Source organism: Mugil cephalus, chromosome 12, assembly GCF_022458985.1.
Source record: "Mugil cephalus isolate CIBA_MC_2020 chromosome 12, CIBA_Mcephalus_1.1, whole genome shotgun sequence".
NCBI lineage: Eukaryota > Metazoa > Chordata > Actinopteri > Mugiliformes > Mugilidae > Mugil > Mugil cephalus.
This window is the reverse complement of record NC_061781.1, coordinates 11,872,227-11,893,498: the sequence shown is the minus strand read 5'-3', so window position 1 is coordinate 11,893,498 and position 21,272 is coordinate 11,872,227. Positions and strand designations below refer to the sequence as shown.

The 21,272-nt window shown below is 42.0% G+C and overlaps 4 protein-coding genes across 4 annotated transcripts; 2 read left to right on the top strand and 2 right to left on the bottom strand.

Annotated features, from left to right (window-relative positions):
• Positions 1 to 70: 70 nt before the first annotated feature.
• On the bottom strand, positions 71 to 2,999 carry LOC125017250 (tubulin alpha chain). The gene is made up of 4 exons (XM_047600151.1): positions 2,849 to 2,999; positions 1,579 to 1,801; positions 1,265 to 1,413; positions 71 to 1,165 (listed from the first exon to the last, which is right to left on the bottom strand). Exons 1-4 carry the CDS (start codon positions 2,849 to 2,851, stop codon positions 188 to 190), a joined length of 1,353 nt encoding a protein of 450 aa, XP_047456107.1. The 5' UTR covers positions 2,852 to 2,999; the 3' UTR covers positions 71 to 187.
• A 446-nt stretch (positions 3,000 to 3,445) lies between these two features.
• On the bottom strand, positions 3,446 to 6,325 carry LOC125017251 (tubulin alpha chain-like). Its single transcript, XM_047600152.1, has 4 exons — positions 6,207 to 6,325; positions 5,721 to 5,943; positions 5,375 to 5,523; positions 3,446 to 5,277 (listed from the first exon to the last, which is right to left on the bottom strand). The coding sequence occupies exons 1-4, from the start codon at positions 6,207 to 6,209 to the stop codon at positions 4,303 to 4,305; spliced, it is 1,350 nt and encodes a 449-aa protein (XP_047456108.1). The 5' UTR covers positions 6,210 to 6,325; the 3' UTR covers positions 3,446 to 4,302.
• Positions 6,326 to 10,029: 3,704 nt separating this feature from the next.
• Positions 10,030 to 15,437, top strand: LOC125017452 (tubulin alpha chain-like). Its single transcript, XM_047600669.1, has 4 exons — positions 10,030 to 10,193; positions 13,487 to 13,709; positions 13,802 to 13,950; positions 14,246 to 15,437. The coding sequence occupies exons 1-4, from the start codon at positions 10,191 to 10,193 to the stop codon at positions 15,218 to 15,220; spliced, it is 1,350 nt and encodes a 449-aa protein (XP_047456625.1). The 5' UTR covers positions 10,030 to 10,190; the 3' UTR covers positions 15,221 to 15,437.
• Positions 15,438 to 16,074: 637 nt separating this feature from the next.
• Positions 16,075 to 21,021, top strand: pofut2 (protein O-fucosyltransferase 2). The gene is made up of 9 exons (XM_047600670.1): positions 16,075 to 16,283; positions 16,857 to 17,110; positions 17,191 to 17,335; positions 17,496 to 17,606; positions 18,647 to 18,713; positions 18,863 to 18,988; positions 19,125 to 19,305; positions 19,585 to 19,708; positions 20,629 to 21,021. Exons 1-9 carry the CDS (start codon positions 16,108 to 16,110, stop codon positions 20,780 to 20,782), a joined length of 1,338 nt encoding a protein of 445 aa, XP_047456626.1. The 5' UTR covers positions 16,075 to 16,107; the 3' UTR covers positions 20,783 to 21,021.
• Positions 21,022 to 21,272: the final 251 nt, after the last annotated feature.

Below are 21,272 nucleotides of genomic sequence, written 5' to 3'. Positions count from 1 at the left end.
TTAGATATTTGCTTAGCTGACAACCATGCAGGAAGAATGACGAATCAAGAATGATCACAAGTTCATTTAGGACGTTCTTAAGGACTTTTATTGATAATACTGATATGGCATCACCACATATTTTCAGAATGTTGCTGGGAATGTGTTACGTTCTCAACGCTTGGAATGTGTGATGATGTTTGATCCTTCAGTACTCCTCTCCTTCTTCATCTTCGTCTCCCAAGCTGTCGGTGCCCACTTCTTCATAATCCTTCTCCAGGGCTGCCATGTCTTCTCTGGCCTCTGAGAACTCTCCTTCCTCCATTCCCTCTCCAACATACCAGTGGACAAAGGCTCTCTTGGCGTACATGAGGTCAAACTTGTGGTCAAGCCTGGCCCAGGCCTCAGCGATGGCTGTGGTGTTGCTCAGCATGCACACAGCTCTCTGCACCTTGGCCAGGTCTCCACCAGGAACCACAGTTGGAGGCTGGTAGTTGATACCCACCTTGAAGCCTGTGGGACACCAGTCCACGAACTGGATAGTGCGTTTGGTCTTGATGGCAGCGATAGCAGAGTTGACATCTTTGGGCACCACGTCACCACGATACAGCAGACAACAGGCCATGTATTTGCCATGACGTGGGTCGCACTTCACCATCTGATTGGCCGGCTCAAAGCAGGCATTGGTGATGTCAGCAACAGACAGCTGCTCGTGGTAGGCTTTCTCAGCTGAGATGACCGGGGCGTAGGTGGCCAGAGGGAAGTGGATACGAGGGTAGGGCACCAAGTTGGTCTGGAACTCTGTCAGATCAACATTCAGGGCTCCATCAAAGCGAAGTGAAGCCGTGATTGAAGACACAATCTGGCCAATGAGCCTGTTCAAGTTGGTGTAGGTTGGTCTCTCAATGTCGAGGTTTCTGCGACAGATGTCATAGATGGCCTCATTGTCCACCATGAAGGCACAGTCAGAGTGCTCCAAGGTGGTGTGGGTGGTCAGGATGGAGTTGTAAGGCTCCACTACAGCTGTGGAAACCTGAGGGGCTGGGTAGACGGCAAATTCAAGTTTAGATTTTTTGCCATAATCGACAGATAGTCTCTCCATGAGCAGGGAGGTGAAACCAGAGCCGGTGCCTCCACCAAAAGAGTGGAAGATCAGGAAGCCCTGCAGGCCAGTGCACTGATCAGCCTGAAAGGAACACATGGTTGCAATTTATTAATATCACCCTCAACTCACATAAACGAAGTTCCAACTTTCTCCAACACACAATCAAGACAGATCTCTTACCAGTTTACGAGTCCTGTCTAAAACAAGATCAATGATCTCCTTGCCGATGGTGTAGTGTCCACGAGCGTAGTTGTTGGCAGCATCCTCCTTTCCTGTAATCAGCTGTTCAGGGTGGAACAGCTGACGGTAAGTTCCTGTACGCACCTCATCTGTAAAATAGACAATATAAAAATTAGATTAAGACCAAGTATCCTTAAATAAAGAATTTAGAAGAATCGTGTTCTACTTATTATATTTGCTCTAATACTTTAGGTAAAAAGGGTTCAAAAATACTTAAATAGTCAGAGTAAGTTGTTCATTAACAGTCTACTGACCGATGACAGTAGGTTCCAGGTCGACAAAGATGGCTCTGGGAACATGCTTTCCTGCCCCAGTCTCACTGAAGAAGGTATTGAAGGAGTCATCTCCTCCTCCAATAGTCTTGTCCGAGGGCATCTGTCCATCTGGCTGGATCCCATGTTCCAGACAATACAGCTCCCAGCATGCATTGCCCATCTGGGCTCCGGCTTGGCCGACGTGCATTGAAATACATTCACGCTGAAAAAGAAGGGAAAGGGAGACTGTTAAAAAGACAGACAACCAATAATTTGTGAGACATACAATACATTCACTGTCCACAAGCATCTGTCTTTGCTTTGTACTGTGGGTTGTTATCGTAGAATCACTAGGCAGGAAAATGTAGTTTCAGATGACACATAATTGAAAGCCTTTTTTTTAAACTGTCTACGAGAGTTTTATAAATTGTCCAAAGAATGCAACATATAGCTGCTGTGTGTGGCAGACAGGAAGGCCCTGCCCCAGTGTGATAGAAAAAATCCTTCCCCCCACTTCTCCATCCTGCATCTCCTCCCTTTCCTCATCCCCTCCCCTATTGTGCCTCTCTCTCCTCCCCCATCCTGTCCAGCTGCACAGTGCTGTAACAGTCAGGGATGTCTCGCTCTCTCCCTCTCCCTCTCCCTCCCTCTCTCCCTCTCTCCACGTCCCCCAGTCCAAAAACTCCTAACAGCTGCAAAATGGCTTCCAACTAACTTGGACTGCCTAGGCCAGACCACTCCTTCTTTCTCTGTTCCTGTCCTCCATCCCCCTACTGCCACGATTACCCTGCTCTCTCCCTCTAAGAAAAGGAAAGCCATAATTCCTAAACAAAAACATTATCAAGAGTCTGATCTTAGGTTTTTTTTTTGTTTTGTTTTATATGTGTTCTGCTTTGTCACAAGCTGCGTATCAAACAAGTGAAAATGACAAAGCGGCCCAACAAGTATCTGTCTGACCTAGATTGTCCACTGGTACAGAAATGACTCATCATGTGTAACCATTCCAATCTATTTCTCCCTGAATCCTCAACAGACGCGCTCTAAAAATTTATTTACATAAATTCAGGTGCAAATGACTATCAATCAGAAGAAAGGATAAAGCTGCTTTTATGTTAGCAGCCTTCAGTCTCACAGCCGAGGCGTGGCGAGCATTAAAAAGGTTTAGATATTTAATCCACATAAAGCCTAGGAAACAAAGACAAAGAACAGCAGATGGGAGGAAGACAGAATGGAATTTCAAGGCAACGTCATCAGGCAAGCAGTTACTCACCATTTTGTCTGCTTGTCCTTCGACTGACGTTGAGGATTCAGACACGAGGCAGAAGTGCGGAGGAGAGGGAGAGTCCGGGTTTATATAAGGAAGGATGTGGAGGGGGCAGGCACAGAACCACAGCAAGCAGCTGCATACATCATTGGCGGGAGGGAGCTGCAGCTTGAAAAAAAAAAAAAAAAAGAAGGAAAGAAAAAAGAAAAAGAGGGGAACTCCCTAATACTGCCTTTAAGTTAACCTCCCCTACAGTTATCTGCATTGTCTTTCCGTTTGAGATTAGACCCTAAAATCTGCAAGAAGTGTCCCTCTTTCATTATCTTTACCACCATTTTGCCGTGTTTTCTCATATGTCTGTTGCTCCATTATATAAATTCAGAGCTCCAGGAGCTCTTTATGTATGTTTTTGAATGTGATAATATCATTAAATGCGGGAATTTATCAACACACAAACATATAGTGTAACAAGGACTTTATTCATGACGATTCACAATGCTTATTTTATGCGTGAATCTGTACCCGACCACTCAACAACACCCACTCAGCCCCCCTTTGTGCCTGAGTAAAATCATTAAATCAATAATGACACATGGTGCTCCATTAGGGGGAAATGGTGAAATTTTTTATTTTCATCATCAAATGTAAAAGACAAATAATTTACTGGCAGAAAAAGTAAACAGACAGTTCTTACAATACACTGAAGTGACCCAAATAACATAAAATGATACAGGACAGTGGCAACTACTACTACTGAAATGAGAAAGATTCAAAGACAAACCAAAGATGGAGGCCGGTTTTCTACTTTTTCTCTGGTACAACTTCTTCAGCTGCCCCGTTAGGATCACAGGGCGGTGATTCATACATCGCTGAACTGGGATCCTATTGTTGCTGCAGGCCACTGTCTGAGTATGAGCTACATAAACAACACTAGTCACTGACTTTGTCAGTGATTTGGTCTCTGTCTCTCAGAGTCACAGCTGAATGGTATATAGAAACTGACATAAGAGCCCTTTCATAACTTACATTCCTCATGGGAGAGGATAGTGGGGGGAGGTGCACAAAAGAAAGGGTTTGGTCTCAGTTTCTCAGCCTGACAGAAAGGATCTTTAAACGTCGAAGCAAGATGTTTTTTTTTTTGCTTTGTAAGAAAACTCAATGCTTTTAGATGTGTGTCCTCGTATTTTCAAGTTGTAAGATGTTAAGCTTTTAAATTTATGCTTGTTTTAGAATATGTGTCACAGTAAGAATATGTTAGTAGTTTATCTATCATGCAGTGTTTTTTGAATTTTAACATATTGTTTTAATGACTGAAAAAAAAAGCCCAACTATATTGTAGTTTTGATGATTCAATAATAGACTTGATACATCTTTCTTCACCACAAAAAAAAACTGTAATCCCCATTCCCAAAAATAAAACAAATCGGTTGACTTTGGTTTAAATGCACTTTTTAGGAAATTTAGTATTCCTGCCCATCATCTTCGTCTCCTACGCTGTCGGTGCCCACTTCTTCATAATCCTTCTCCAGGGCTGCCAGGTCTTCTCTGGCCTCTGCAAATTCTCCTTCCTCCATTCCCTCTCCAACATACCAGTGGACAAAGGCTCTCTTGGCGTACATGAGGTCAAACTTGTGGTCAAGCCTGGCCCAGGCCTCAGCGATGGCTGTGGTGTTGCTCAGCATGCACACAGCTCTCTGCACCTTGGCCAGGTCTCCACCAGGAACCACAGTTGGAGGCTGGTAGTTGATACCCACCTTGAAGCCTGTAGGACACCAGTCCACGAACTGGATGCTACGTTTGGTCTTGATGGCAGCGATAGCAGAGTTGACATCTTTGGGCACCACATCACCACGATACAGCAGACAACAGGCCATATATTTGCCATGACGTGGATCACACTTCACCATCTGATTGGCTGGCTCAAAACAGGTGTTGGTGATGTCAGCAACAGACATCTGCTCGTGGTAGGCTTTCTCAGCTGAGATGACCGGGGCGTAGGTGGCCAGAGGGAAGTGGATACGAGGGTAGGGCACCAAGTTGGTCTGGAACTCTGTCAGATCAACATTCAGGGCTCCATCGAAGCGAAGAGAAGCCGTGATTGAAGACACAATCTGGCCAATGAGCCTGTTCAGGTTGGTGTAGGTTGGTCTCTCAATGTCGAGGTTTCTGCGGCAGATGTCATAGATGGCCTCGTTGTCTACCATGAAGGCACAGTCAGAGTGCTCCAAGGTGGTGTGGGTGGTCAGGATGGAGTTGTAAGGCTCCACTACAGCTGTGGAAACCTGGGGTGCTGGGTAGATAGCAAACTCTAGCTTAGACTTTTTGCCATAATCAACTGAGAGCCTCTCCATGAGCAGGGAGGTGAAACCAGAGCCGGTGCCTCCACCAAAAGAGTGGAAGATCAGGAAGCCCTGCAGGCCAGTGCACTGATCAGCCTGAAAATCCAAAAGTTCACAAAGTAAATTACTAATTTATTCAAGCAATAAAAAAAAAAGTTTAATACACCACACCCATGTTACCTCAGAGTCTTACCAGTTTGCGAGTCCTGTCTAAAACAATATCGATGATCTCTTTGCCGATGGTGTAGTGACCGCGAGCGTAGTTGTTGGCAGCATCCTCCTTTCCTGTGATCATCTGTTCAGGGTGGAACAGCTGACGGTACGTTCCTGTACGCACCTCATCTGAACAAACATTGACATTGACAACAACATTGAGTTTTTTTTTTTTTTAATAAATATTCATACAACACAGTGGAAGTAAACATTTTAGATTAGTTCAATGTTATTGCTCTTAAAGGGCAAAAAAAAAAAAAAAAAAAAACTAAACCAATGATAATAATGATTGTAAAATATCATCAATGGTGTAACAGACTACTGACCGATGACAGTAGGCTCCAGGTCGACAAAGATGGCTCTGGGAACATGCTTTCCTGCTCCTGTCTCACTGAAAAAGGTGTTGAACGAGTCATCTCCTGCTCCAGCAGCCTTCTCCGAGGGCATCTGTCCATCTGGCTGGATCCCATGTTCCAGACAGTACAGCTCCCAGCATGCATTACCAATCTGAGCCCCAGCTTGGCCCACGTGTATGGAGATACATTCACGCTGAAACAGAGCGAGCAACAACGTCCAGTTACCAGAAGCTTCTATTTATTTTCCACACAGCCGCTGCTCTTGTGTTTAACTGCACAAATCCACATAACATTACACCATCTATCACAGACTGTCGTGGATGAAAAACAGGTTTAGTATAAAATATCCCACACTTGAATTACATTTCCTGCAAGGCTTGGAAAAAAAAAAAAAAAAAAACTATCACAGCGGATAATAGTACACCTACAAAAAGTTTTTAGCAAATCAGACCTTACCATGGTTAAACTCTCCTGTCCAATGTTCAGGTATCGGTAGGAAGATGTTGTGCTGAGGATGCTGTGCTACTCTGCTTTTATATACCTGCAGCATAAGACCAACAGTGATTTGATCTGTGCTGTAATGAGAGGAGTGACTGATGAGGGCAGGATAAGATCATCCGCTTGACAGACAAACACACAAAGAGAAAGGAGGTCACCACCCTACCTATTGTTCATGAGTGTTTTGTGTGGATACGTGGACCTCATATTTCACAAAGGAGAGTCAGATGAGAGAAAGGTAATGTTAGTTTTGAACGTGAGACTTTATGTCTCACTGTTTGACAGGATTAAAATACAAATGCATGAAATATTCATCATAAGAAATAAAAATTCTCTAACATATGAGTCAATTGCATTTGTTGAATGAATTTGTACGTGTTGCATCCCGTTTCATGTTAAGGAAGAACTTAAGTACAGACTTGATTGTCAGATGATTGTTCTACTTTTGACCTTGAAGAGATGCATGAAACTTTAAAGTTCTGCAAAAAAATGTTTAAAGTGACACAATATACTGTACATGAGACCTGCTTCTCCTTGTTCCTTGTTAGTTCCCTCGGGAGAGAGGAGCAGAATACATGTGAACTGCTTCATAAGGCGTCAGCTGATTGCACTGTGCAAACAGCAATTGCTTGCTGCAGGGGTTTCACTATACTGCATGCTAAACAAAAGCCTGCCACAGCACTCTTGTGTGTCCATTCAGCTCTCTAAGTCCAGAAACCCAATTTGTTGTGTAGCTCACATGCAGCCCCATTCAGTATTACTTTCATTTGTGTAACATCAAAGGAGCTGCCTGTTTCAGTTGGCAGCAAAAGCCTACTGTAAACTGTTGATACAATCCAATAGCTCGAAGGCAGAATGCTCCACTCTGTGATATTTCATGCAAGCACCAGTATTACTAGAGTTCAAACCACATCACACATGTAGCATAGCTGAAGGCCAAAATAGGTACGGTGTTTAAATTTGCCCAAAAATTCTCTGGACTTCTTTGAGATTTCTAGGCACAGGGTAGTTCTGAGGGTAGAGGAAAACATATTTAAGGTCTAAAGAAAGTAACTGCTACAAAAAAAACAAAAGTCAAAAATCAGTTATGTGTCTCTTGTGTTTTCTTTAACTGAAGAAAAGACAAAAGCAGCAGGAATCACCTGTCTGCTCCACATGGGAAGGTTGACTCAGTGTCTCTTATTTCTGATACAACAATGATACGGTCTGTCACTGCTTCAATCACAAATGTAATGAGGAATTCTCCCTTCCTTTAACTGTCTTTATTACTAATACCATGTAGAGTTTAAAAAAAAATGAGGTGGATGGCAAACGATACTGACATTAAACATTAAAACTAATGACAGGTGAAATAAATAACATTGACCATCTTGTGATAATAGAATGTTCTGCTAGGAAAGTATTGGAGCTGACATTCATGTGGATGTTACTTAGAAATGTACCACCCACCTAGACCAGACTAGGCATCTCTAGCAGGATGACATAGACACACACACACACACAAAAAAAAATGGTTAAGAAACAACTCCAAAAGCCTGGAGGACGGCACAAGTTGTTAGCCTGATATCCAAATTCACTAGATCCCAAAGTGATCAAGTGTCTGTGGGATGCACTGGAACAAGCCTGAGCAACAGAGGCCCCTCCCCTCAACCCACAGGCTCAAGGGAGACCTACAGGATATCGGGAATATGGTCCTCATGTTGTGCCTGATTGGTATAGAGCATTAAGATACAGGAAAGCACAGGGTTCTCTCCGCATTGTTGCATTGAAACCAGAGCTTTTGACTGCATCTGCGCTGGCCGGGAATATATTGGGACAACCGGGAGGTGTTATGAAACACTACTGGCTGCAGAGTTAATCATTATGAGTTAGTCAGTTTCTCTCCTGAGGCTGTGAGGCTCGTTGGTTACAAATACAGTAATTAGGGTTTCATCTCTCCATCTGTCCCTTTAATTCACAAAGGTGCAAAATTCTAATTCAGCCACTGGCAAAAAGTACAGGTATACTGTTTGCTGAAAAAAATTCAGACCCAGTAATTGTGTTTTAATGCTTTGAAGACAAGATGGGGATGGGGATGGGGATGGGAATATACAGTACCATGGATATATCCTGTATAATGGAGAATGTGAACCTTTTTCAAAAATTAAATCGTCTGGTTCACATTCCTTCAGCATAAATATCACGTTACTGACGTTTTTGTATGTCCTTTGTCTTCAGAGGTGTTGCCTGAGTCATAAAGCTATGGCCTACTTCCATTGTTTGTGCATATAGGTCCCCAGTGTTGCGCATTTAGGCCTTTTCACTAATGATTGACAACGTTTTAGAGTGCTATCAAGGACAGCAAGAAAATCCAGAGCACAATATCGGTCCATGTCAGATGAAAACGCTGCTAAATCTAGCCAAATATTCACTGATCAGTGGCAAACAGCATAGATCAAAAGCTCACGGTATCATTTTAAGGAGCGACAGATGAAATACATTTTTTGCATGACTCAGTGTTCTTGGCTGTCACAGTGCCTGTGGCTAGTGATGAAGCAACTACGACCTCTAGCTTTCAAAATGTTACAGTGCCAGCACACAGTGACATGGCAGTCTGAGGAGAGGCAGCTTTATGGATTGGTTTGCAGAATGTCCGTCCCTCCCAGCAGAAAGGAAACCTGAGGGTTGGAGTTCTCATTACATCATGCTTCAGACACTCTGAATTGAAGGCATGTTTAGACACTTGCTTTTTTTTCACTTTTCAATATTTCAGTTGAAACTAAGTGCCAAGCATGATCATAATGAAATGGGGACCTTTTAAAAAGATATTTGATCAGGATGAGTGGAAAGAGCAGGACTGAATGTCTTATGCAACAAAAGTGATGGGACTCCAAAAATATCTTAAAATGTAAGAAGACATATTCTTATAATATAAGAAGTGACAAATAAGAAGTGACACATACAGCTAAAACAGAACCCCAGACGTCAAGGGTAAAAATAAAGCAGAATGTCTCCTCTTTAAAGTACATTTCCTAAATGGCTTTTCCAAAGCTGCAACACTTCATTTTCTTCCTCCTTTTAGTCTCCTCACACACGGATGCTGTCAGCAGTCATCTGAATACTAATGTGTAAGTCTCCCTTGTGCCTCCTAAACAGTTGTGATTCATTCAGAGAACTAATGGACATGGGTCCTGGTGGGTGGTCTTTGGGTGCTATGTGTTGAAGGGAGGGGCTCCGTGGGTCAGGCTTGTTCCACTGCATTCCACAGATACTTAAACAGTTTGGAATCAAGGGAATTTGGAGGCCAGGTCAACACATTGTTCTCTTTTTCATTTTTTTTTTTTTTAGTTGTTCCTAAAGCGATTTTGTGCCCGTGTCAGGTTGCACCCTGCTGAGGATGACTGCTGCAATAAAGGAGTGTCATTGCAATGTGGGTGGTACATACGTATTTAAGTGACATCCGCAGCAATGCCAGTTCCAGAAGTTTCGCAGCAGAGTGTTGTTTCGTCTCAAGAGAGTCAATGTCATCTACATGTCTTGTCAGTGGTTTTAATGATATGGCTGATTGGTGTACGTGTACTGATATGTGTAAATGAATCTACTGTAAGGCGTTGAATAAAGATGAGACTGATGGAGGCACAAGCACCGGCTCTATCGCTCGCAAAACCTTGTCAGCGTTTCTCTGGTAACTGAAATGAACGGGAATCATGACCATAATATTTTCTAAAAGTCGCAGTAGCTCTGAGAGCGATGCATTCGCGCGGTCCAAGAAACGCGCGTTCACGTGAAACTGACAGGTGGGAGTGGTTTGCGGCAGACCGTACTAGTGTGGGAGCTCCTCGCCCACCTGGCATTACTTACTCACCCGGACCACATTGACGGCCGCTGTGAGAGGCTCCGGAGAACCTGCAGCCAATTTCGAGTATCTTTTTCTCCCAGAGGTCGTTCTGTTAAAACTCTACAATGGTGAGTATGATTCTAACGAGAAATATCCCGGTTTTTCTTATAGTCCTGTTTCCTTTGCTACATTTTCGCAGAGTGCGTCAGTGAGCGCTCAGTGTTGCAATGGAAAAAAAGGGTGATGCAGCAGTCGCTGCTCCCTCTGTGCTGTGGCCTCCTGCAGCAGACAGAAAATAGCTCCAGTGACTGGCAATAAAGCTGAGCTGGCTGCTCCCCTGCAGGATCAGGTGGTGATGATTCCTCTGCGGCGCATCAGGAGAGAAAGGGGGAAATAAAATCGATTTAGGTGGAAACATCATGTATCATGTAGCACATATTTTTATTTATTTATTTATTTATTCATTTTTGTGTGTGTGTTTATTTTTCTCTCAAGTACAGTTTCAGAATACTTACTGTATTCTGGCCTACAAGGTGTGTGCTGACTGTTAACTTGCAATTCTGTGAGGAATGTAGGTGTGCCTCATAATGCATCTGTCAACAAGTCAGTTCAGATTCAGACAAGGCATGTATAATTGGGCAGAACAGGACATTTCCCGTTTCCACTTCTTATGCAAACAGCCGTGGTAAACCCGTAACAGTTGCACATTTGCAGATTAAATGAAAGGACTTGGAAATATGTCATGTGCCTCAAAATAGAGTTATTAGCATTAAAACACAGCTAATACCTGTCACGTTTCGGCTCCTGTGAATGGGTCTGTTACTGGCCTAGTTGTAATAACTGTCTGTTTCCAGCTAACACACACAGGACCCCCGCGTTCTGTTTGCACTGCGTAGTATAAACACAGCTTGTTAGCATTGCTCATAAGGACATAATGCGTGTCATTGTGTGTTCAGTACACCGTTACAGTCTACCCGCCCTGATCACACAGACCCAGTGCATAAAATCTAGTTCCTGTTTTGTCAGTATATTTTTTGACCAGTTCTATACTTGGGACTAACATTGCACAGAGCTACAAAATGAAAGTTAGCTAACTGTGTCATCTTATGCATGTGATATATTAAGTGCAAGTGCACTGTACTGGACGACAAGTTCCCAAGTTGCGTACAGTAATAGTGCTCGTCTTGTATTGCCAGGCGACGGCACGACGTCAACCCTTTTCTCCAACTTTCCATCGCTATCGTGTAGCTTTTTAGCTGTGCTGAGAGCTTGTCACATTTTACACTGTAAAAAAAACAACAACAGAGGCCTGGAGGGTGACCGTTGTACTACCGGCAGCCAGTGAGGGCTTATCGCCCTATCATTTGAGTCAGACTGGGACATCCCAACAGGAAAATACCAGGGGCTAATCTATATTCATCAAAATCAAGTGTTTACCCAGTGTTTACAGTCATTCGCTTATATTACATTCCAGGTTTCTTTGTCTGATAATTTGTTTAGTTGTTCTAAAGAACTGGAGGCAATGTATTCGGCAAATAGATCACATAGGGACATTGAAAACAAGTTCACATTGAGAACATTGAGACCAATCTGAACACAACACAAGTGTTCTTCAGAATACCATGCCTTATTTACACTTGATATGTTGTCTTGGGGAAGTTTTGACCCCAATAAGGACTATCCCAACTACAAAGTGCGCTTGATAGAGACAATGAATATCTGTTGAAATGAATAAGTAAATTCATGCCAATTCACATCCAAAGTTGGCAGTCTGATCCTGTTGGTGGTAGAGTCAGTCTCAAAAACCGCCATATTGTATCATGTTTCCTCATCTGGGTGTCCAACATGTCTTTCAGAATGTACTGTGACAATGAAACAAGTTGGATGCTTTTCTGTCTCTTCCACTTATCCGTCCTTGCAATCTGTCTCTAGCAGAATCCTGTTTACACTTACATCACCGACCAAACTGGAATCTCAAGTCGGTGTCACGGCACCTCAGATTTGTTTCTGTTAGACACACCCTGACCGGATTCATTTAAATGGAAAGTGTGACAGCTTGAGGAAGCTTTGCCGATGAGACTTGCCCTAAATTTGTTACTTGCTCATACAGAAGAACACCTTAGCCTTCAAGTGACAAAATCAAATTCAGGAGATGATGTTCTGTCCAGCAGTGACCACTGTTTTCGGGGGGCTGACCGTCAGTGTTTACAGGAACAGCCAGCCCTTGCAGCTCGGTGTCAGGTTAGCGCAAGAAACCCAAAATAACTGCTGCCCAGAGCTCTGCTGACCTGGAAACCCAGACACGTCTGCAGGGAGTCATCTTTGTTGAAGTATGGTTGAGGCATAGAATATACTGAAGCATATACAATGAAATGTATCGCAAAGATTTAACAGATTCTAAAGAAAATGATACAGGGTAACTGCACTCCCACCCATTGACCCACATCCTTCGCCCACTTTCTGAACATTGAGAAGGAGAAAGTCGGGGGCAATGTAAAAATAGCCACCCACCGTGAGCCAGGCTGGCAACCATATGTGACAGGTTGTCACTGCTCTGTGACCTCTGATGACGTTAGAGAGCGGTGGTTTAGCGATCCAGCAATGATCAGATTGTTGTAAAATAATATTAAATCAATGGTAATGGCAATATAACCTAAAAGGATCCGCTACTAAATAAATTAAATTAATTAAATTAATTAAAGGGACTACAACCATTGTATAAAGATAGATAGGTAGATACCTTATTTATCCTATGGGAGGTTCAGTGTCCAGTGAAAGATATTTAAGTTATTTAATAATATGAATATATAATGCTGAGTAAAAATATACAATAGTGATAGTAAATGACCACAGTCCAGTTGTTTCCTCACAAGGAAGAAACACTGATGACAAATTTTCTTAAGGACAACAATTGTCATAAACTGAGCTCCAGTAAGTATCATATGCTATATATAATATGTATGAACTAGTTTTTACATTTCCATTTTAACCCATTTGAAGTGTCAGCGAGAATGTCTAAAGTCAAACTTCTTTACAGCACAATATTAAGTTTAAATGGACTTGGGAGGTTTGTTCTTGCCTGGTTTGTTTTTGTTCAGATCATCTTTATAGCATAATTTCAAGTGCTCAGTAGTTCTCTGAACTCAAACTCCATTTCAGCTCATGAACAACATCTGAGCTCATGACTGCAGTCACATGAGATCCAGTGACAGCTGCAGTAAAGTTGTTTTGCTTGCTCTTTCACCTTCAACCCTCTTTCTCTCGTGTATCTCGTTGCTTCCACCTAGTGGCTGAGTTTGTGAATGGCTCCATCAGATTCTGGTAGCCATAGTTTTTATGTGTAAGAATTTGATCATGTGGAATAATTTGTATGTCCTTTTACCACCTCCCCTGCTCCTCTCCCTTCTTCCTTCTCCTGCAGCGTGAATGCATCTCTGTCCACGTCGGCCAGGCTGGTGTCCAGATGGGGAACACCTGCTGGGAGCTCTACTGTCTGGAGCATGGCATCCAGCCGGACGGCCAAATGCCGAGCAACAAGCCCATTGGTGGCCATGATGACTCCTTCACCACCTTCTTCAGTGAGACTGGAGCGGGGAAGTATGTCCCCAGAGCAATCTTTGTCGACCTGGAGCCCACAGTCATTGGTCAGTAGCATTGAAATGCGGAACTTGTTAATTTTTTTACCCCTCTCACAGATGAATTGGTATTCTCACCTGTTGTTCTTTTGATTCCCCAGATGAAGTGCGAACAGGAACTTACCGTCAACTCTTCCACCCTGAGCAGCTGATCTCAGGAAAAGAGGATGCGGCTAACAACTACGCCCGTGGACACTACACCATTGGCAAAGAGATCATTGACTCTGTTCTGGACAGGATCCGTAAATTGGTGAATCACTTGAAGTTTTTATTTAACTTGAAAATTTATTTTACATAGTCAGTCAATCAATAGTTCAAATCACATTCAGAACCAACTACATCTATTCATTCTATTTACAGTCACAGACGCTCATAAGTATTCTACAGAAAAGAAGACAAATTAAATGTCTGTGTAACCCTAGGCTGGAGGCCTTGGCGGGATCAACACTTATCTGTAATCTGAGCAGAAGAAGATTCTCTCAAACCAATGATTTGATTTGTTAGTATGGTTTTGCCATCCTTTCTGATTGTTTTTATATTTACAGGCTGATCAGTGCACTGGTCTCCAAGGATTCTTGGTCTTCCACTCCTTCGGTGGAGGCACCGGCTCTGGTTTCACCTCCCTGCTCATGGAGAGACTGTCTGTAGACTTTGGCAAAAAGTCTAAGCTAGAGTTTGCTATCTATCCAGCTCCTCAGGTTTCCACAGCCGTAGTGGAGCCTTATAACTCCATCCTCACCACCCACACCACATTGGAGCACTCTGACTGTGCCTTCATGGTGGACAATGAGGCCATCTATGACATCTGTCGCAGAAACCTCGACATTGAACGTCCATCCTACACCAATCTCAACCGCCTAATCAGCCAGATAGTCTCATCCATCACAGCTTCACTTCGCTTTGATGGAGCCCTGAATGTTGATCTGACAGAGTTCCAGACCAACTTGGTGCCCTACCCTCGTATCCACTTCCCTCTGGCCACCTACGCCCCGGTCATCTCAGCTGAGAAAGCCTACCACGAGCAGCTGTCTGTTGCTGAGATCACTAACTCCTGCTTTGAGCCAGCCAATCAGATGGTGAAGTGTGATCCACGTCATGGCAAATACATGGCCTGCTGTCTGCTATATCGTGGTGATGTGGTGCCCAAAGATGTCAATGTGGCCATTGCTGCCATCAAGACCAAACGTAGCATCCAGTTTGTGGACTGGTGTCCTACAGGCTTCAAGGTGGGTATCAACTACCAGCCTCCAACTGTGGTTCCTGGTGGAGACCTGGCCAAGGTGCAGAGAGCTGTGTGCATGCTGAGCAACACCACAGCCATCGCTGAGGCCTGGGCCAGGCTTGACCACAAGTTTGACCTCATGTACGCCAAGAGAGCCTTTGTCCACTGGTATGTTGGAGAGGGAATGGAGGAAGGAGAGTTCTCAGAGGCCAGAGAAGACATGGCAGCCCTGGAGAAGGATTATGAAGAAGTGGGCATCGATTCATTTGAAGATGATGAGGAAGGCGAGGAATATTAAGAGAGCCTATATGAAAAATATATTCTTGCTAAGTAGTTATTTGTCAAAGAAAAGAAGGGGGACACATCAGGTGTCGTAGTTTCAAGAGTATTTGGTTTTATTACATTTTTCATTTCAACACAGGTGTTGTTTCTTTATTTTTTGTGCCATCAGCATTGTACTTTTGGCACTTTTTGTGTTTATTAATCTGTATGAATAAATAGTTCCCCCAAATATAGTGCTGTGTCTGTTTTTTGTTTGTTTGACTCAGTCTAAAATAAATATTTAAAGACTGTTTGACTCAGTCTTTTTATAAGACCTTTTGAAATTTAATCTGTAGCATGATCAGATGGTAGATTACTTAATCGATACCTTTACCACAACCACTGACAATCAAATTAAATTGGGTTTATTTGCCACTTCCATATGCACACACATAAGCACAGGCAAAGACATGTGCTATGACCCCAGTCCATACTAAAGAGTATTATCAATGCACTGTAGGGCTTTCATACTGTTTAAGGGATCTTTGGTCGTCACTGCAAAATACAGTATGATGAAAGGCATTCATCTGGGGGCCCGCTTTAAGAATTTATTTTTTTGCAGGATCCCAAACACTTGCTTTGCCTGTCCTGACACTTGACCCTTGATTACCTCTCTTGAATGTGTAGTGATTTTCAGATCTTTATTGAACACAAACCTGTCTTTTGTTTTGTTGGCATGTACTATGCACATCTTACAGAAAGTTTCCGTAGTTAGTCTCGTTCACATTACCAACTATGTGAAATATTTACCAAGAAAAAGCTGGTAAATGTGTAACAATCTGCTGGCAAACGTGTGATTTGCGGTTGCTAGGCAACTGTGCAGACGCTTTTGGGGCTTCCGGAAGTGCGTGGCTCAGAGGAAATATGGCGTTCAGCGCACTGCATAAACCAGATATATTCCTTGCTTCAACGCATTATTTCAACGCATTCCTTTTGTCTATTTTCGTCGCCTTTGCGACACCTGAAGCAGTAAACACTGGAAATGCGTTCAGTGCAAGTCACACGGCTACTGCACCCGTCGCTGCTGCTAGGGACTTGCGGTGGGTTACTGTTAGCGAACTAGCTACATATGCTAACGTAGATTTGGTTATATTCGGGCTATTCATTTTGTTCGGCCATAAGAGTAACGTTTCTATGTGCCACGAGTACAAGTTCAGTTACATTCCTAGTCTTTTGCTGTATTGTTTTTGTCCGTTTGCCGGCTGTTTTCAACCCCAGTCATCGTGAAAGAAGCGAAATGTTTACCAGATTCCATTGTAAAAGTTGCCAATTTTATGAAGTTCTACGATTTAGAACCCCAAATTAGCTTCGGACCTATACTGTAATATTGTTGCTAATACACTGCTGTGCTGTATAGTGGTTCGGCGTATTGAGTGTTCATTTAGCACAATTTAACAGAGCTAAAATTTGTTTTTTTTACTAACTTTACTTTTACTTACTGTTATTTCTTCCTATTACCGACAGGATTGAGTGTTTGCAAGTTCACAGCAGCAATATGACATGACTTGTGAGAATTCATCTGAGTTACTATAGGAGTTTGAGGGTTGTTGACTTTGCCTGCAGCTGTTTTCTTCCACTCAAACCACTTTCTCATGCCCCCTTTTTTATGTCAGGTACCTCTTGTATGATGTGAACCCCCCAGAGGGTTTCAACCTTCGCAGGGATGTCTATATCCGCATGGCCTCCCTGGTCAAGTCTTTGAGGAAAGAGGGGGATGACTGGGTCCTGGTGCTCCCCCCATGGGGCCGTCTCTACCACTGGCAGAGCCCCAACATTCACCAGATGCGCATCCCATGGGGCGAGTTCTTCAGCCTCACTAGCCTGCAGGCCAACGTGCCCGTCATGGAGTATGAGGAATTCATTGCTGGTGAGCTTTTCATCTAGAATACGCTTTCTTATAGTGTCTTGAAGTTATTTCAGTGTTGTTTCTTCTTGCGCTGGGTGTAGAAAATGGAGGCCCATTCATAGATCAAGTTCTGGTTCTGCAAAACTATGCTGAAGGGTGGACTGATGGGAAATGGGAGGAAAAGGTTGATGAGCGGCCATGCATTGACAAGCTGATGTACTCCAAAGATAAACAGGGATACTACAGGTAAAAACAATATTATGTGTAGAAATTTACTAAAATACAATGTTGGACAAACAAATAATCGATTTCTCTTAATACACAACTAATGTTAAATATAAAGCGTAACACAATCTCTGTGGGTCTTGGTGCTGAAATTGTTTCAACTGTCTTGTCTGTTTCCAAGGGGCTGGTTTTGGGGCTACGAGGAGACGAGAGCTCGAAATGTGACATGTATATCAGCTCAGGGCCATGCCTCAATCATGGCTCCTGTTCTACAGAGAAACATCACAGCGACGTGAGTCTACAGAGTGATGTATTGATTTGAAATTCACTGACACAGTGAATACACAGTGAGTTGTCGAACGTAGCTGATACATGTGTAGGGTATACATCAGTATTACAACAAGAGTTTTGCAATCATTCAAAGAGTTATTCAAGTACTTAAAATCTTGGTTATTTTCTAGCGCTTGGAAAGGAATTTGCCAAAACACCACCTACACTGAATTGTACATGTCGTACAAACAAAACGTATCTTTTAATAAATGAAAATATACTTTATATCTGCAAGGCCAAACGAAGTAGGATCTTAGAAATGACTTACTGCTTTGTTTGTCTTCCAGGAGATTTAGCATTAGATATTTTTGAAGATTAAAGCTGATTCAAATTTTTAATTTACTGTTTCATTGAACTGTCAATCATATAGTATCATTTATTCACATAGCACCTTTTATTAGCAACTGACAAAAAACACAAGCAGTGATATAAATATAAAATCTATGAAGTATATATTATAATACAAAATATAAAAAATACAATAATATAAAGAGTGAAATGTTGGTGAAGGAACATATAATAGAACATATATTCATGATGATAATAAATAAAATAAGAAAAAATGATTATACTCTAAAACTTGAAACCCTACATAAACGCCAGTCTGAATAGGTGGCTTACAATTTCACTGAAACATTTTTCACTGAGGTTGTTTTGTCATGTAGTACCTTATAAGTAAGAAAACATCAGATGTTTTGCTGTATTTTCTAGAAAACTAGACAATAACGCAGCTTGTTTTGCATTTCGCAACATGTTTTTGGTTACTTCTGCAAGTAGTAGAAGTAGTAGTAACTTCAGATAACAGACTAGAAAAATAGTTAAGGAACTAACAAGATGATACTATGTCATAAACCTGCGTAAAAAAAGAACACGAACAATGCAGCCTTTGATTCTTTGTGAGTAGCTGAAAAGTGAATGAGTGTGGTGTTACATGCACATTCTTCTCTCAGATCTTGGTTACACTTGGAGGAATGAACCTGTTTGTAATCCAATATTTTGCAGATCAGTTTTGCTTGACAGAGCAGAAACACTCCTTCATGATCACTATGCTGGAAAGGATTACTGGGATGTAAGTCATGTAATATCACATCTTTTTCACAAATGTCGGCGTTAGGAGTTGGGTGATTCACAGTGATTGCCTGATCTAACCATACTAAAGCACATTTTGCTATGTGTAATTGGATGAAAGAATCTCTACAACTGTCTGTTTTAATGCAGACTCGGCGCAGCATGGTTTTCGCTAAGCACTTGCGACTCATAGGAGATGACTTCAGAGCAAAACACCTAAACTCCACAGATGACAGAGACCGTACAGTATACAGTGAGGACTGGACTCGCATGAAGGTGAGTCGATGAACCTTGTATGGTGACGTGATTATGTGGTTGTGCTAGTGCTGGGGAAATCTACTCTCTGAAATATTTACCATGTCACTGTTTTGATTATTAATAAGTCTTACTTACTTATTCACTTCCTCCTTAGGCCAAGCCCGGCTCAGCGAAAGGTGGTCCATATCTGGGCGTCCACCTGCGCAGGAAGGACTTTATCTGGGGTCACAGAGAGGATGTACCCAGTCTTAAGGGAGCAGTCAAAAAAATGCGCAGCTTGATGAAGAAACACAAACTGGAGAAAGTGTTTGTTGCGACAGATGCAGATGATGAAGGTAACAGTTATATACCAGCACATATAGAGTCAGTTTACAGATTGCTATACTGTATATTCATATGTGAGTATGCTGAAATGTGATTTGCTATAATAATGTATTTTCTTATGTAATTATCTTTATCTTTGATTGGTTATAGCACTACTTTCTAACCGAAAAGGCTAAAATAACTGATATTTTCTGCTAAGAAAACAGTGTTTTATATCTGTAATAAGAAAACCTAGTAGTAGTAATATCTATAGTAGTAGACTAATCTTGTACAATCTGTGTGATCTGTAGAGTTGAAGGATCTGAAAAAGTTGCTGCCTGACATGGTGCGGTTTGAGCCATCCGTAGAGGACTTAGAGCTCCTTAAAGACGGAGGAGTCGCCATCATTGACCAGTGGATATGTGCCCATGCCAGGTGAATTCACACTCATGGTTCAGTTACACACATGCATGGTATTTAGCAGAAAAGTTTATTTGACAGCTAGTTTGGAATTTATTTGTCGCACTATTAATGGTGCGATAAAACAAAACATAATATTGTTGTACACACTAATCTTCACTACATTTTATGACTCTGGACAGTCATGGCTGTGTGGTTGGTTGGATGCAGTAATTGTTATTTAGGGGAATTATTGGGGACTCATGACAAGAGTAGCAGCGGTTTACCTCTTGGCCAACGTAGACGTTTGAGCATATTACTGATAAATTATTTCAACTTGACGGTGACGAAAAAAATTAGGAGGAACAGGTTCGAGCACTAACTTGGGCCTGATCACTAAACACTTTAAATGTTTGGCAGGCGTAGACTTAAGTTCCAGCTATGTTTTTTTTTCTTCCTCTTGTCACACAGTGGTTCAGTGAATATTCTGTCACACTCGTTCTGGCTCTCACACTGAAATACATTTTTTCAAAAAAAAGCAAACGTAACAGGTGCATTGGACTCGGTCCAACACATTCTTTAAAAAATACTCTTGTGCTGTTATTTTGAACTGGGTCCAGACCTCAAAATAGAAAAAAAAAACTTGTAGGTGCACTTCTTGGCAACTCTCCTTGACTTTGAACTGAAGTGCCCCTTGCTTGTTCTGTTGCTTGTCATTAATTTGGATTTGTTATCTTAAAACTTCCTCTTGTTAATATAATCCAATATCTTAAAACTTAAAATTTGATCTTTGCTTTGTTTTAGAAAAAACACACACACAGGTGCATTTAATAACTTTTGTGCTAAGAAAGAAAAAAAGAAAAACTTCTCCAAACCCTTGTGTGGCAACTGGACTTGTGAAGTTTTTTTTTCTCAACAACAGCTTAACAGTACTGTCTAATTTGTACATTTTCCAGATTCTTCATAGGAACCTCAGTGTCCACCTTCTCTTTCCGGATCCATGAAGAGAGAGAGATCCTGGGCTTTGACCCCAAAATGACATACAATCGTTTCTGTGGGGACACCGAGAAAGAATGTGAACAGCCCACACACTGGAAGATAGTTTACTGACGTGTGACCTCTGACTTATCTGACGCACAAGTGCCAAAAGCAGTCCTGAAAGTGACGTTTTATTTCTGTGGAACCTACAAATACAGGTGTGACTTATTTTTTATGGTTTCAGTGTTGTGCAATCAGGTCTGAAGTGACCACTGTGACTGAACTTTATGCTGAAAATGCCAAGACTTTTCTGCCAAACACTTATTACTGTAATTGTCAACAATTAAATCTGCATATATTTTTAGGTTGTATGTGGAACGTGGGTCCTTCATGACAGCCTTGTGTTTTATAGCATTTCATAAAATGATCACGTTCAGTGTTTAGGCATATCGCAAATACAGCTAAAAAATATCGTATGATGAAACCTTCAGGGACCATAAACAACATATGAAGGTGATGCTTTTTTTTTTCTAAAGTATTTTGTGGGGGTTTCTTGTTATCCGGTAAAATAATGCTTTACCAAACAGCACAAAGACTCAAAAAAAAAAGTATTATTATTATT